Below are 15,090 nucleotides of genomic sequence, written 5' to 3'. Positions count from 1 at the left end.
ATTGATTGGTCTACAAGAAACAGCTGATACTACTTTATACCCTGGCGGTCGTGTGATAACAATATCTAGCAAAAGTGTAGCTATTTTCCAAGCAAATGGGTGTCAATCTTCTTTAAGCTCGTGTATGAAGGGAATCCCAACATGTTGTGATCTCTTTAGGGGGACCTTGTTGGTAAGCTTTGAGTCTTTGCCATATCAATCCTACATGCATTCTGGCACGCACGCCCACAAAATAAGATGGTCCTTTTTATTTTTTCATGGTCATGCTTTAAAACAAAAGAGATTAGGGGAGTGCTCTCAGGAAGGTGTATGATCAGATGTTTATCAAAGTAGAATTCACAGGAGGGAAGAAATCGATCTGGCCCATTTTAATAGCAAGGGAGTTTTCTAAATTTTCAAGGACTCAGAATAAATTCTTATTTTATGTTGTTAACAATTTGTGCATTGTACAATTGCTTGTCTTTTCCAGGTTGTTGGTGACAGCAGTTCTTCAATATACCTTATTGATCTGAGTGAACAGCACTTTGTCAATATGCAGACCATTACCTGCGATGATCCTTTGTCAACAGCTCAGGCAAGATCAATTTGGCAATTATAGCTATCTGCACTTCAGCATCTAGAGTCCTTTATTATCATTTGGTACAATGCATATGAAGGCAACAAGGTTTGATTTATTTCAATCGAGTGAACTTCGTGCAATTTCCAAAAGATAACTTCTATTTAAGTATGACCAAATACAGAAATTCAGAATAAACTTCTATGAGAACCTTATACAAAATCATGCAGAAAAGAAATAAGGTTGTCATAATCCAGAAGAGGAAATGCCCGACGGCCTTGCAGCAGTGTATATGAAAAGGAAACCATAAAAGATATCCTCTTGGCCACAGCAGCACATGAGCTGCCCTTAATCCTGCCCTAAGTGGCCATAAGGATGTGAATGGTGTGCTGCCAAATAATACAAAGTGATTGGGAGGCAAAAGTTTGAATCCCATCTATAGTCTCCATAGATATGGATTGCCATATCTGCCATTCTCTGAGACTGGGAATGATCTCCTAGGCTGAACCTACAGATGGAGAATGAGGCCTAGACATAGTAACTGATACTATCTAGTGTGATAATGTGAGGAATTCCTCTCTTGATCAAGAAAGCCCTGTCCGGATTTCCTTCCTTGTAGACACTAGAGGTCCTAATTGTGTGAGCTAAGCAATGAATCCCTGGTGATTAGCAAGTACCTCTCATCCTGCCAATTAAGTGTGCAACGCCTTGCAAGATCCTCTGGACGTTTCTGCAACCCTAAATCCAATGCTGGAGTGTTTTCATCATTGTGAAGCATTGCGACCATCGGGGATCTGCACCAAAGGTCTGTCTCCAGTTGTTGACTAGGACTCCATCACACTGGAAAAACCAAAAGAACATCAAGATTTGTCTTTTCTGGTAGGATCTCCATAGTCCTTTCCAGAAGTGAGATTGCATGGGGAGTGTAACGCCAAAGCTCTCCCAATGTGCTCTTTGAGTAGATATACACTAAGCAGCTGTGTCATCTGCAAGCTCCCTGTCCAGCAACTCTTTATCCTACCTCAAGAGGAGTCTCAAAACAATGACGTCAAACTAGGATCCAAGAAAGAGACTCATGGCCTCTGCCACAAATAAATATAGAAGAGCTGTAGGCAGCCATCCCAGCTGGACTGATCTGGAAATCTGAAACTTGCACCCTATGGAACTCCTGATAAGAAATCGACTATGGGCTGATTTGTAGAGAGAGGAAAACCCTCTAATCCAAAGGTTGCCAGAAAAGCCAATATGCAACAACATGCCTTCCAAGAAACCCCCCTCTACTTTGTCATTAACGTTCTCAAAATAAAGAAGTAGAATAGCCAGGTACACCCTTAGGCACGGAATGGCATCTCATCATTGTGAATCATTTCCATTCTGGCTCTCCCCTCCCCTCTCCCCTCCCTTCTTCTCTCCTCCCCTCCCAAACTCACTCTTCCTTTGACCCTCTTGCAAATTTCACCTTGTGAAGTTTTTGTCCAAGTTGCGGCCTGCTGGTATTGTGATAATTCTTTCTATCTTAAATGGTGCATTGCCCTATCAGCTAGTTTTAGATTTAGATGCTCGTTGGGGAGAGACTAAAATGAAAATGTTTAGACTTCACAAGCAGTTGTAGCTTGAATGAAGAGATTTTGGACTACCTTTTGATTAGCCTTCTCCTTTAGTGCTAGCCTTCATCATGGCTGAGTCTGCCCTTCACCTCCGGAGTGCCGACAGAAACTCAGTACGAAGACTTTGTATAAATGGATGCTCAAGTATGTGTGGGTGTGTGGATTTGTATGTGTGAGAGCATATTTTTATACTATGGTCTACACCCACTGTTGGGTGTTGATGACGTCAGTGGGGATGTCATAGTAGCTAGTCCCTGCTATGCATGATGGAGTTTATGGTTTTCAACCTTGTGAGTGACTATCATGAGATTGAAACTGCACTGTGTTGTGTTTTTAGAGGATGAGTTTGGGAATGTTCCTGGATTCATCTAGGTATATGCTTCTGCCGTATTAGCGGACATGCAAATTTCACCTTGTGAAGTTTTCGTCCAAGTTGCGGCCTACTAGTATTGTGATAATTCTTTCTATCTTAAATGGTGCGTCACCCTATCAGCTAGTTTTAGATTTAGATGCTCATTGGGGAGAGACTAAAATGAAAATGTTTAGACTTTACAAGCAGTTGTAGCTTGAATGAAGAGATTTTGGACTACCTTTTGATTAGCCTTCTCCTTTAGTGCTAGCCTTCATCATGGCTGAGTCTGCCCTTCACCTCCGGAGTGCCGACAGAAACTCAGTACGAAGACTTTGTATAAATGGATGCTCAAGTATGTGTGGGTGTGTGGATTTGTATGTGTGAGAGCATATTTTTATACTATGGTCTACACCCACTGTTGGGCGCTGATGACGTCAGTGGGGATGTCATAGTAGCTAGTCCCTGCCATGCATGATGGAGTTTATGGTTTTCAACCTTGTGAGTGACTATCATGAGATTGAAACTGCACTGTGTTGTGTTTTTAGAGGATGAGTTTGGGAATGTTCCTGGATTCATCTAGGTATATGCTTCTGCCGTATACCTTGTGAAGTTTTCGTCCAAGTTGCGGCCTGCTGGTATTGTGATAATTCTTTCTATCTTAAATGGTGTGTTGCCCTATCAGCTAGTTTTAGATTTAGATGCTCGTTGGGGAGAGACTAAAATGAAAATGTTTAGACTTCACAAGCAGTTGTAGCTTGAATGAAGAGATTTTGGACTACCTTTTGATTAGCCTTCTCCTTTAGTGCTAGCCTTCATCATGGCTGAGTCTGCCCTTCACCTCCGGAGTGCCGACAGAAACTCAGTACGAAGACTTTGTATAAATGGATGCTCAAGTATGTGTGGGTGTGTAGATTTGTATGTGTGAGAGCATATTTTTATACTATGGTCTACACCCACTATTGGGCGCTGATGACGTCAGTGAGGATGTCATAGTAGCTAGTCCCTGCGATGCATGATGGAGTGTATGGTTTTCAACCTTGTGAGTGACTATCATGAGATTGAAACTGCACTGTGTTGTGTTTTTAGAGGATGAGTTTGGGAATGTTCCTGGATTCATCTAGGTATATGCTTCTGCTGTATTAGCGGACATGCAAATTTCACCTTGTGAAGTTTTCGTCCAAGTTGCGGCCTGCTGGTATTGTGATAATTCTTTCTATCTTAAATGGTGCGTTGTCCTATCAACTAGTTTTAGATTTAGATGCTCGTTGGGGAGAGACTAAAATGAAAATGTTTAGACTTCACAAGCAATTGTAGCTTGAATGAAGAGATTTTGGACTACCTTTTGATTAGCCTTCTCCTTTAGTGCTAGCCTTTATCATGGCTGAGTCTGCCCTTCACCTCCGGAGTGCCGACAGAAACTCAGTACGAAGACTTTGTATAAATGGATGCTCAAGTATGTGTGGGTGTGTGGATTTGTATGTGTGAGAGCATATTTTTATACTATGGTCTACACCCACTGCTGGGCGCTGATGACATCAGTGGGGATGTCATAGTAGCTAGTCCCTGCTATGCATGATGGAGTTTATGGTTTTCAACCTTGTGAGTGACTATCATGAGATTGAAACTGCACTGTGCTATGTTTTTAGAGGATGAGTTTGGGAATGTTCCTGGATTCATCTAGGTATATAGCCCCTCCATTTAAACTCTCCTATTTGTGTAATTGCCACACATGCTTATTGGGAGTTCTATTTTTGTTGTTGTATTGATCTGATCAAACGAGATGAAAGATTTTTTCAATGAAGTAAAGTAAAAAGATCTTTTCCTAGATGATGCAATTGTGTTTGTATACAAAATATCCTCCTATTGTTTGTTTGTAACATCATGGCGAATCATGTTCTTGTGATTTTTCTAATAAAAAGAAAGCCTGTTTTGGGACTTTAAAACCTTTTAGATGAAGTTTTTATTGTCTTTTGTGTAGCATAAATAGCATCCACACTAACTTTCTATGCATAGGTCATTGTCTGCTCTTTTTGTGAATTTATTGATGGATTGAGTATCTGAATGTAATAATTTAAAAAAACCCATATTTCATGTTGGGACTTAGATTTCTAGACTGTATAGCTTCTTCACAAGTACATCTCCTTGCGTCTTCTCATTTATCTTGCATCAATGTGCTTAATCTGCAATGCCATTGAGTGTCCACCCGTACAGCTCCCTGCCAATTCTCATTTTTGTTGCATTATGTGCAGATTCTGCAATGCCTATCATTCACATATGCACAAAGTCTCATTCTATATGCTTACTGTCAAGGTGGTGATGCTCATATACTTGCAATACCTACTAGTTTCAAAGAAGGATTTCACCACCTTCAGCCAAGTTTTGGTGCTCCACAAATGCCAAAAGCCAGCAGCTTCAGTGACGCTTCTGTCACAGCAACATCTTTGGTGGGACAAGGACTTGACAGCCTACTAGCTGACAGCACAGCTCCAGTTCATGATTCACTACTTGTCTCTGATTCCCAAACTGGTTCAGAACAATATCTTCTTTTAGCTTGTGGAAATACACCTAATGGTACTCTGCGCAGGCAAGTGTTCATTTTTTATAAACATCTAAATGTGCTTGCATGCATAGCACAAAAGTTGCCTTTGAAGGATTTACATAAGTTTAAACATTTTAGATCTCTCAAATAATTTCCAGACAGTCTCAGCTTATTGGGTTAGATATACCCTGCCCTCCTTTTAACTGCCCTGCTCTCTCCTTTGCCTTCTCTTTTCTGTCTTGTGCTCCACTTTTACAACTTGCACTGTTTCTGGAAGCAAATTGGCATTTGATGTTGCACTTTATTATATCTCCTTAATTGTATATCCAGCCTGGAACATTGTTTGCCCACAGTATAGGGAATGGTATACCTGGCTGCATTGCTCAAATACAAAATCCAGTATGGTGGCCTCCCCTGGCTGTCCCTTTTTGTCTCTCACAGGCTTGTTCTGAATTGCCGGCAGTCCTTCCCCCTCCTAGCCTGACTTTTTGCAAAAAACTGAACTTCTATCAAATACATTGATTCACGATAGAAACCTGTGAAAGGCCTCATACAAAACCATGCAGAAAAGAAATGAGGTTGTCGTAACCAATCTAAAGAGTGGAAGTGCCATGTGGGCCTGTTGGTGAATATGTAAAAAATAAACCATGATCCTACTCCCTCCTGAAGGATGCTCACCTGGCCTCTGCTCTATGTGAGGAGCCTTGAATCCTGCCCCAAGAGGGTATGCATAATATGCTGCCACATCGCTGGAAGCGAGTGGGAGGAAACATTAGAGTCCCATCTAAGGCCTTTGTGCCTCGTAGGTCTTAAGTGATAGCCTAACACTCAGGTGAGGGCAACTCTTTGACTACTCTCCAAGCATCCACAGTGAAGCGGGTCCCTTCTCCCATCTAGACCATTGCATGTATCTCAAGTAGCCTAGCGGACATCCTAAGTCATCAACAAAGAGTTTGCTCCACATATTGGGTTGTTTATCCCTCTCACCCTAAATCTGGGGAGGAGCCCGTGTAAGGGATAATCTGAGCTGTTATTAGGCTCTGATAATCACTGCCAAGAGTAGGGAAGAGGGTATTCTGACGTGGGCATCCGTGAAAATCCACCTAGCACTGACATCAGGATCTGTTGAGCGAAGAAATCCTTCCACGGTCATTGCCTGGAAGGAGTCCTCTATGAACCAGCTTTTTTTTTTGAGGGGGGGGGTCCCAATAAATATATTGTATTAATAACATTAGATGAATTTTACATCATGTTCATTTCAACCCCAAATATATCAAAACAAGGGCAAGTACATTCCAATTCCGTGTCACAGAACCCAACAAAATCCCCAAGTATGTACTCGGAGTACAGCCAAGAGACTCTAGCAAAAGTACCAGTAGTGCCTTGGCAAGCATACGGCCAAGAAGCTCTGGTAAAAAGCAGCAACAAGAGTAGTAACGTTTAGTGTTGTTCTTATCTTGTTCTGCCAGTCCTTGCAAAAAACTAAAGCTTCATGAGCAGCCTGGTCTTGCTCCCTGCTCTCTGTTTCTCTGCAAAACGCTGATCATTGCTGCATCATCCCCTCTGCCGCCGGCTGCAGCATATATGTTGGATAGCATTACATATGGTGCAGCATTCTCTGGATCCAGTTCAACCAGATGCTTCGCAGCACGTTCTCCACATTGTACATCAACCTGGCACCTGCAAGCCCCAAGCAATGTCGTCCACAACACTGCCGAAGGCTGTACAGGCATTAGGTTGATCAAGTCTTCTGCCTCACTTAATTGTCCAGATCTCCCAAGAAGATCGATCATGCAGCTATAATGATCGATAGAAGGTGTGATGTTGTGATTTTGAATCATGGAAACAAAACATAGACAACCCTCATCCAGCAAACCAGCATGGCTGCATGCAGAGAGAAGGTTTATAAAGGTGACATCGTCTGGTAAAAATCCTTCTCCATGCATCTGATCAAGGACTCGGAAGGCTTCCTTTGTCTGTCCATGCTGGGAATATGCTGCAATCATGGCAGTCCAAGAAATGAGAGTTCGATTGGGCATTCCATCAAATGTCCTCCATGCCTTTTCCAGGTTCCCACACTTGCCATACATGTTGACAAGCGCAGTTCCGACACTAACATCAGCCTCCAAGCCACTGCCCACAATGAGGGCATATATCTGCTCACCATTGGCTAGCGCTACCAAATTGGCACATGCATCAAGAATGCTGGCATACGTAATCTTATCAGGAACTATGCCTTCTTGCTGCATTTGGTCAAAAAGCTTGAGGGCTTGGCTTTCCTGTCTATTTTGAGCACATGCTGCAATGATAGCAGTCCATGATGCCACACCCAGGTCAGAAATGTTTTCAAACATCTTTACAGCCTCCTCCAGGTTGCCACAATTCCCATACATGTTAATTAAGGCAGTCCCAACAATGTCATCTGACTCAAATCCACTGGCAACAAGGCGAGCATGTATCTGTTTGCCTCCTGCCAGAACTGCCAGCCTGCAACATGCCTTGAGAATGCTGACAAACGCCACCTTGTCTGGCATAATACCCTCCTGCTGCATTCGGTCAAACACTAGGAATGCTTCATTCCCCTCGCTATGCTGAGCATATGCTGCAATCATGGCAGTCCATGACAATAAATTGTGCTGAGACATTTTGTCAAACATCTGCCGTGCATCACTTGGACTGCTACATTTGCCATACATGTCCACAATGGCAGTCCCCATGATAACCTCCAATTCCATCCCGCTAGCTATAATACAGGCATGAATACGCTTGCCTTCAGCCAGAACTGCCAGGTTAGCACACACTTGAAGACTCCCGATGAAAGCAACCCTATCTGGCAGCACTCCTTCCCCCTGCATTCGCTCGAAGAGCTGGTAAGCCTCCTTGCTCTGCCCATGCTGGCCATGTGCTGCAATCATGGCAGTCCATGAGACCACATTCTTTACAGGTAGAGTATGGAATGCTTTTTCTGCATAATTGAGCCTGCCACATTTGCAATACATGTCGACAAGGGCATTTCCCACCACGACATCTGCTTGGAATTCACTAGCCGAAATGCAGGCATGAACTTGCTCACAACTAGGTAGGCCTGCACAACTGGCACATGCAGAAAGAATGCTAACGAAGGTAATCTTGTTAGGCGTAACTCCCTCCTGTTGCATTCGGTTGAAATGTTTGAGGGCCTCCTCCCCCTGATCGTGCCTTACGTGCACAGCAATCATGGCATTCCAAGCCAGGACCTTCCGATCAGATATATAGTCAAAACTATACAGCGCATCGTCGAGGCTCCCACACTTGCCATACATATTCACGAGGGCAGTCCCTATAGCAACATCAGACTCGAAGCCCTTGCAAATAAAGCGGGCATGGATTCTCTTTCCTTCAATTAACGCAACAAGATCGGCACAGGCAGTAAGGGCGCTGACAAACGTGAACATGTCTGGCATAAAGCCTTCCTGCAGCATCTGTTCGAATAGGCGAAGGGCCTCCCCGCTTTGCCCATCCTGGGCATACGCTCTAATAATAGATTTCCAACAGAAGAAATTACGTTCAGTAATGATACCAAAGAGTGAGCGAGCATGCTCAACAGCGCCGCATTTTCCGTACAACTCGATGAGAAGGCTAGCTAAGAAGGGGTGCTTCTCGAGCCCATTTGTTACAAGGTGCGCCTGGATGAGTCTGCTATCCGAGAGACGCTTAGCACCGTCTATTGAGCGCAAAAGCGAGGCATAGCTAGCGAAATCCCGCTGAAAGTTCAAAAGATGTGAGGTTTCTGTGACGTGTTGGGATGGCTGAGCCAAGCCCGAGAGACGTCTTAGGAAGCGCAACTTCTGTTCCTGCAGAGTCTTCGATGAGGCCAGACCACGGATTCTTTCAGCCTTAAGAGTCATGATCGTCATATAAATAGCAGCAACCAACCCAATCCAGAAGCTTGCTCATCAACGCCCATGATGATTGATGGCCAAACGGACTCTCGCGTCTGGACTTCAGCATTGCAAAAGAGTTCTACATTGATATGGTAAGGACTTCAGCATTGCAAGCGAATTTTACATTTATATAGCATGGACTTCAGCATTGCAAGCGAATTTTACATTTATATAGCATGGACTTCAGCATTGCAAGCGAATTCAGCATTGCAACAGAGTTTTACATTTATATCGCATGGACTTCAGCATTGCAAGCGAATTTTGCATTGATATAGCACTATGCTTCTGTGCACCCTGTGTGCACACAACACCTGCAAACTATAGTAGATGAACCCACAACAGACTTCCATTAAGTATGAATTTACCTAGCAAGAGCAAGCTCTATGCCGGAGATACATCATGTTTTGCATGAAAAACAAGCACAAGTACTTGTTAAAGGAAAACAATTGTCAAGATGAATGAATGATTAATTTGCAACATTTGTGATGGAAGCCCGTGTATAGGAAAGTTCGAATGATTTGCAAACTGAGAGAGAGAGGGAGAGAGAGAGAGAGAGAGAGAGAGTGATTCAGTGAGTGTGTAATAGAGAAAAAACCAAAAAAGTAGGGGGCCACGTGGCAAAAAAATGGTATAGGACACTTTTTTATGAAAAGTGTAACAATAGCGCTGCCTAGAAGGCAGTGCTAAAATGAGGTAGAAAATAACCAAGGTTGCGGTTGAAAATGCCATGTCAACCCTCTGGAAGTCTCAAAGAAGAAGGGGGAGCCCCTCCATTCCCCGAGGAAAATAAGGGGGGATTTCACACTCATTCGTGGACAATTGAAGCCCGAGAACATCATGTCCGTCCTTTTTTTCCTCAAATGAGGCCATCCGTCTGTCGCCCCTTTCAAAAGTAGTGGTGAAGACCACAATATGTATTAAATGTTGCACCTACATGTCAACCAATGTGGTTAGCCCAATGGTTGGACTGCCAGGCTGTGAGCATGGTGGACCCGAGTTTGAATCTCCATATTGTATGCTTATTGGCGGAATTTCGACGAACACCTTCTTGGGCGGCATATTGACGCCGCCCAACTATTCTTCCATGGTCGGGAGTGACTCGATTGCCACGCTAGATTTATTTTTGCAACAGGCGTCCGCATGTGAAAGGGTCTACGAGTGAGCACGAACGTTGATTGGCCACGCCATTTTTTTATTTGCGGCAGGCGTCTGCGTGTGAAACCCACCTAACCCTCCTAGTCGTGGCTGCCCGAGAGGACCCCTGCATACTCGTCCAGGTAACCATAACTTGAAGCATTTTCATTTTCGCTTGTAAAAAATATTTCCTCAATTTTGTAAAAGTTTTACAAAATTTTACGCAATTTAGTTATATTTTAGCTTTTTAAATTTGTAAATTCTCAAGAAAAACCTTCAAATTTTTGAAACCCCAAGTACATCAAGGGATGATTAACTACTTATACATACTTCAAGAAAGATTAATCTCCATCTTTGACTTTCAGAATATTCTACCAAGGAATCGTGCACAGGTTTCACAACCAAGATTTCCTGAAATGCAAGGTTCCAGAAAATTCACATAGTCGCCTCGTTGGTTTCTTCCAAGGACTCTTTGCCTTAGGCTATTTTTACACCATTGAGACTGCCCCACAAGCTACCAGTGCATCTATTATTGTTAAAGAAGGAATTCCCCACCCAAGCGCTTGGGCTGGGGTCTTGCTCGCTCAAATTTGTTTACGTGGTGGGATTTATGAGGCCAATTGCTCGTTGCCATGTTGCACCTCGCCCTTGAACTTGTGGCTGGGCAGGCGGCCTCTGAACTTGTGGTTGGGCGGGCGGCAAACTCCAGTGTGTAAACAACCTTATGTGCAAGTTGACAATGAGGCAACAAATGGAATAATGAGCGCCTCACAACTGAGGAACCCTTGGTGGAAGAGGTAGAGCAAGCATCGTTCACGTTTCCCAAAAATTCCAAAAAACCTAGTTTTATGGCAATATAACTAGGACCCCACGTTTTGGAGGATTTGTGACCTTTAAAAGAAAAAGGACCAAAATACAAACTTGGTTTCGTGATCATTTGGAAGGAAGCCCTAGAATATGAAATCGACCTTGACTCTAGCAACTAGCAGATTGCAAGGTGATTCAACTGCAACAATATGTTGAACTCAACAAGGTGGTAAAGCCTCTTGGGGATGATTTTATAGCCCCTACATGCTCGTCCAAATGGCCATCTGCTGTTCATATATCTTTGTATGCCGGTGAGACAAGATCAATCAAGAAGGCGTGCCCTCCCTCTGTGAGCCAAGCCGCCATCCACCAAGTGCAGTCCCTCCTTGTCCTTTGTGTGCTAGCCACAATCCTGAGGGATGACAGCCATACCCGTTGTGTGACCGTGCAGCCCCTCAGGCAATGGGGAATCCTCTCCAAAACTCCTTCTGTGCAACCAATGCATTTGCCATCTACCCGCATCTGCTTCAGCTAGGGGCCAATGGGTAGACTCCCGTGAACCATCAACCAGAAGAAATAGGAAATCTTGCACGGGTGCAAGCTTATCTAAAGGCGAGGCCAAAAATCGAAAATAACCTCTCTCAGGACGTCTTGCTCTAGCCAATGGCGTTCCCTCCAGGGGGACCATGTTGTTGCCTCAAGCTGTAAGTGGTGCCCGATAAAAGTCCTATACAGAAAGAAGGAAACCTCCTCCACTTGGTCCGACCACCCTATGCGGGCTGGCCAAAACCACCCTCCTGGATCCCACTGAATGTCGCATAAGGGTCCGTCCTCCCAAATCCACAAGCACCACACTGCTCCCTCCGGGCTCGATAAGACTATGGTGGGATTAATGTACCAAATCCTGCCCAAGCGGCCCACTCTCCTGACCCTTTGCCACTCTAGATCCTCCAGGCCCGCCTCTGACCCATCATCCACTATTTCTCTACCCCTGTACAATGAGCCTCTAGGCCCACCCTATAAAATTGAGACTAGCTGGATCTGACAGACTCCCAAAAGAAGCGTATCCTGAGCGGTATCCCTGTCCGCGAGAACTGTCCTGACCAATAGTATGGGGTCCAAGGACTCCGTACTCTGTCCCACCATGAAACTGAGATTGCCGCCTTGATCTCCATCATCCTGGTGCTTGCCCCTCAGAGATGCAAGAGGGCCTGTCAATGGGCCTCTGTCTCTCTGGGAAGCCGCCGCCAAGCCCCAAAGGATCTAGTTGGTCCACTATCCAAATGTGCCCATCCAATGTGATTCCGCTGACCCGACATGCGCCCCTCCGAATCTCTGACCTTCAGGTGCCATATGAGCAGATGTCTCTCAAACTCCTCTCTACATTACTGCCTAGCCCGAATGAGTCCTCCTGCCAATCTCTACCACACTCTGTAGAGACTCCTCATCAATGGAGAACCCTTCCTTGACAAAGGAGCCTCAGAGATGATCCACGTGTATGACTACCGCCACTGACCTCCTGTGTAGGAACAAGAATGGAGAAGAGTTGTGAACACAAGAGAACAAGAAGTGAACACAAGTGAACTCCAGCTGAAATGTTCTACCAAATGAAGTACAAGTACTTGGTATATATAGTCCAAGTACTAGAGCACACTAAAACTCCAAATTAGATTAAGTTCTAGTCTATCCTACACCACCATATCATTGTATATTTCTCTACAAATCCCCTCTCAATATATGGCTGAAATGCTTTGGAATGATCTCAGAAGCACCTAAAGTACTTAAAGTACCATGGTTTCACAAATCCATCCACATGTGGATATAGCAACCTATGGGAACTCAGCTTGATTCCCTTTTTCAATGGAGTGGCCACAGGCTTACAGTTCTCCATCTTAAATTTTTGCAACAACCCCTTCAAATACTTTGTTTGTGATATAAGTCCCCTCTTGGATTTGTCAAAATTCAATGCCAAGATAGTAGTATAAGAGGCCCAAATCTGTCATGTCAAAAGTCTGACACAAGATGGACTGCATTGCTGCAATTTGCGGCAAATTGCTACCAGTGAGTATGATGTCATCGACATAAAGAACAAGCATGACTAAATCTGATTTTTGTTGTAGAACATATAAATTTGGCTATAGAAGTGATGTTTCTTATGACAGCATGCACGAGGTGCTTGCTTCAGCCCATACAAGGCTTTCTAGAGGTTGCATACCATGTGTTCTTGTCCCTGAACAACAAAACCCTAGGACTGATGCACATAGACCTCCTCCTTTAGATCCCCATTGAGGAAGGCAATCTTGACATCCATCTGCTACACAGACCAACCATAAAACCCAGCAATAGAGATGACATCCATTTGTCATCTTGGTCATTGTAGCAAAAGTATCCTCATAATCTATCCCCTCTCCTTGTGCATACCCTTGGCAACTAAATGGGCTTTGTACTTCTCAATTGTACCATCTGCATGATACTTTATTTTGTAGATCCATCTGGTGCCAACCACATTCTTGCCAATGGGCACATCAACCAAGTCCATAGTTCCCAGGAATTTCGAAAACGGGGAAACGGAAACGGGCGGGAAACGACGTTTTGGAGTTTCAGGCACCAGAAGAAACGGTGGAAACAGAGTTTTGGTTTTTAAGGTTAATAAAATATATATTATATATGTAATTATTATTAATACATATGTCATACAACAAGGCCGGAGAGGACAACAAGGAGGACAGGAGAGGGCAAGGGCTGAGGAGAGCAAGGAGAAGAGGGCAACGGCTGAGGAGAGCAAGGAGGAGAGGAGAGCAAGAAGGAGAGGAGAGCAAAGAGGAGAGGAGAGGAGAGGGCAAGAGCTAAGGAGAGCAAGGAGGATATGCTAGAGAGGAGAGCAAGGAGGAGGGGCAGCGGGCTGAGAGGGGGGTTGTAGGATGAGTGGAGAGCAAGAGGAGAGGTTAGAGAGGGAGAGCAAAAACTGCCCTACCCGCCGATGGGGTTCTAACTTCTTACTCGATGGTTGAGGCAGGTGTGTGTGTGTGTGTGCTTGTACTTTTGCTTCTATAACTGAGCATTGGTGTCTACAAGATCTTACATTGCTGCTCTATATATATGTTTTCTTGGATAAATTCTAGAGGCATTGCAAAATCACAAACCCCCCCCCCCCAAAAAAAAAAAAACAAAACAAAACAAATTTTATTTTATTTTTTGCCTGTACAAAACGCCGTTTCTGGTTTCGGAAACGGTGCGGAAACGGTGAACCGTTTTGGCCCAGAAACACCGTTTTCAGGCACTATGACCAAGTCCCATGTAGCATTCCTTTTAATGGATCTAATCTCAACTTCCATGGCTTTCTACCATGCCGAATTGCCCTAAGCATCCTCAAAGCGCTGAGGCTTAGTTTCAGCTTCCATCACTTTGGTCATGAGAGCAAAATTCACATGCTTCTTAGCATTTTGAGTGCCAACCCTGGTTCTACCCAATATAGGCTGATCTTTAGCATCTGCAATTGTCAACCTAGCCCATCTAGGAACTGAATTCTCAGCTGTCCCGTTGGGAATAGCATATGGAATTGCATGTGGAGTAACATCCTTTGCATGACGCTGATAATGCTTCCAAATATTGGGCTGTCCCTCCCCATGAGCTGGCTGCAAATATGAAACATTCGAGGGAAAAGGACCCTCAACATGTGGCAACCCTGCTTGAGTCTACATGTAGAGGGAACATCAACTGGAGAACCCAAATCAGCGTCCAGAGGTGTATCATCTTATGGAAGCAACTCCTCATTGATGGGCTGCATGCTATCATGCTCTGCAAACAAAACATCCCTGCTTATGATTACTTTCCTTGTGGCTGGATCATAAAGCCTAAAGCCTTGTCTTTTAGTGCTATACCCCACAAAGATGCACTTAAAGCTTTTATCATCAAACTTGGATCAATTTTCAGCTGGTACCAAAGCATATGCAACATACCCAAACACTCTGAAGTGATTCACCTTGGGCTTGTACCAATAAAATGCCTCAAAAGGCGTCTTGTCAACCGATGCTTGTGTAGGGCAGCTAATACATATGTATATATATATATAGATATATCTCATATGTATGTACATACATATGTATATATATGTATGTATCTATATATCTATATATATATACATATGTATGTACATATACATGTACATACAT

At 43.9% G+C, this 15,090-nt stretch overlaps 1 protein-coding gene across 1 annotated transcript; it reads right to left on the bottom strand.

The window, feature by feature from the left end:
* Positions 1 to 6,323: 6,323 nt before the first annotated feature.
* LOC147889408 (pentatricopeptide repeat-containing protein At5g27110-like) lies at positions 6,324 to 9,112 on the bottom strand. Its single transcript, XM_087391988.1, has one exon. It carries the CDS (start codon positions 8,948 to 8,950, stop codon positions 6,545 to 6,547), a length of 2,406 nt encoding a protein of 801 aa, XP_087248114.1. The 5' UTR covers positions 8,951 to 9,112; the 3' UTR covers positions 6,324 to 6,544.
* Between the last annotated feature and the right edge of the window lie 5,978 nt (positions 9,113 to 15,090).

Source organism: Dipteris shenzhenensis, chromosome 20 (assembly GCF_047967505.1).
Source record: "Dipteris shenzhenensis isolate YYH24624 ecotype China chromosome 20, Dip_SZ_1.0, whole genome shotgun sequence".
In the NCBI taxonomy this organism is placed as follows: Eukaryota; Viridiplantae; Streptophyta; class Polypodiopsida; order Gleicheniales; family Dipteridaceae; genus Dipteris; species Dipteris shenzhenensis.
Note: the sequence above shows the minus strand (reverse complement) of the source record. Positions and strands in the feature narration are given on the sequence as shown.

Coding starts and splice junctions, on each gene's coding strand:
- LOC147889408 (XM_087391988.1), bottom strand. CDS start 8,950: ATGACGATCATGACTCTTAAGGCTGAAAGAATCCGTGGTCTGGCCTCA.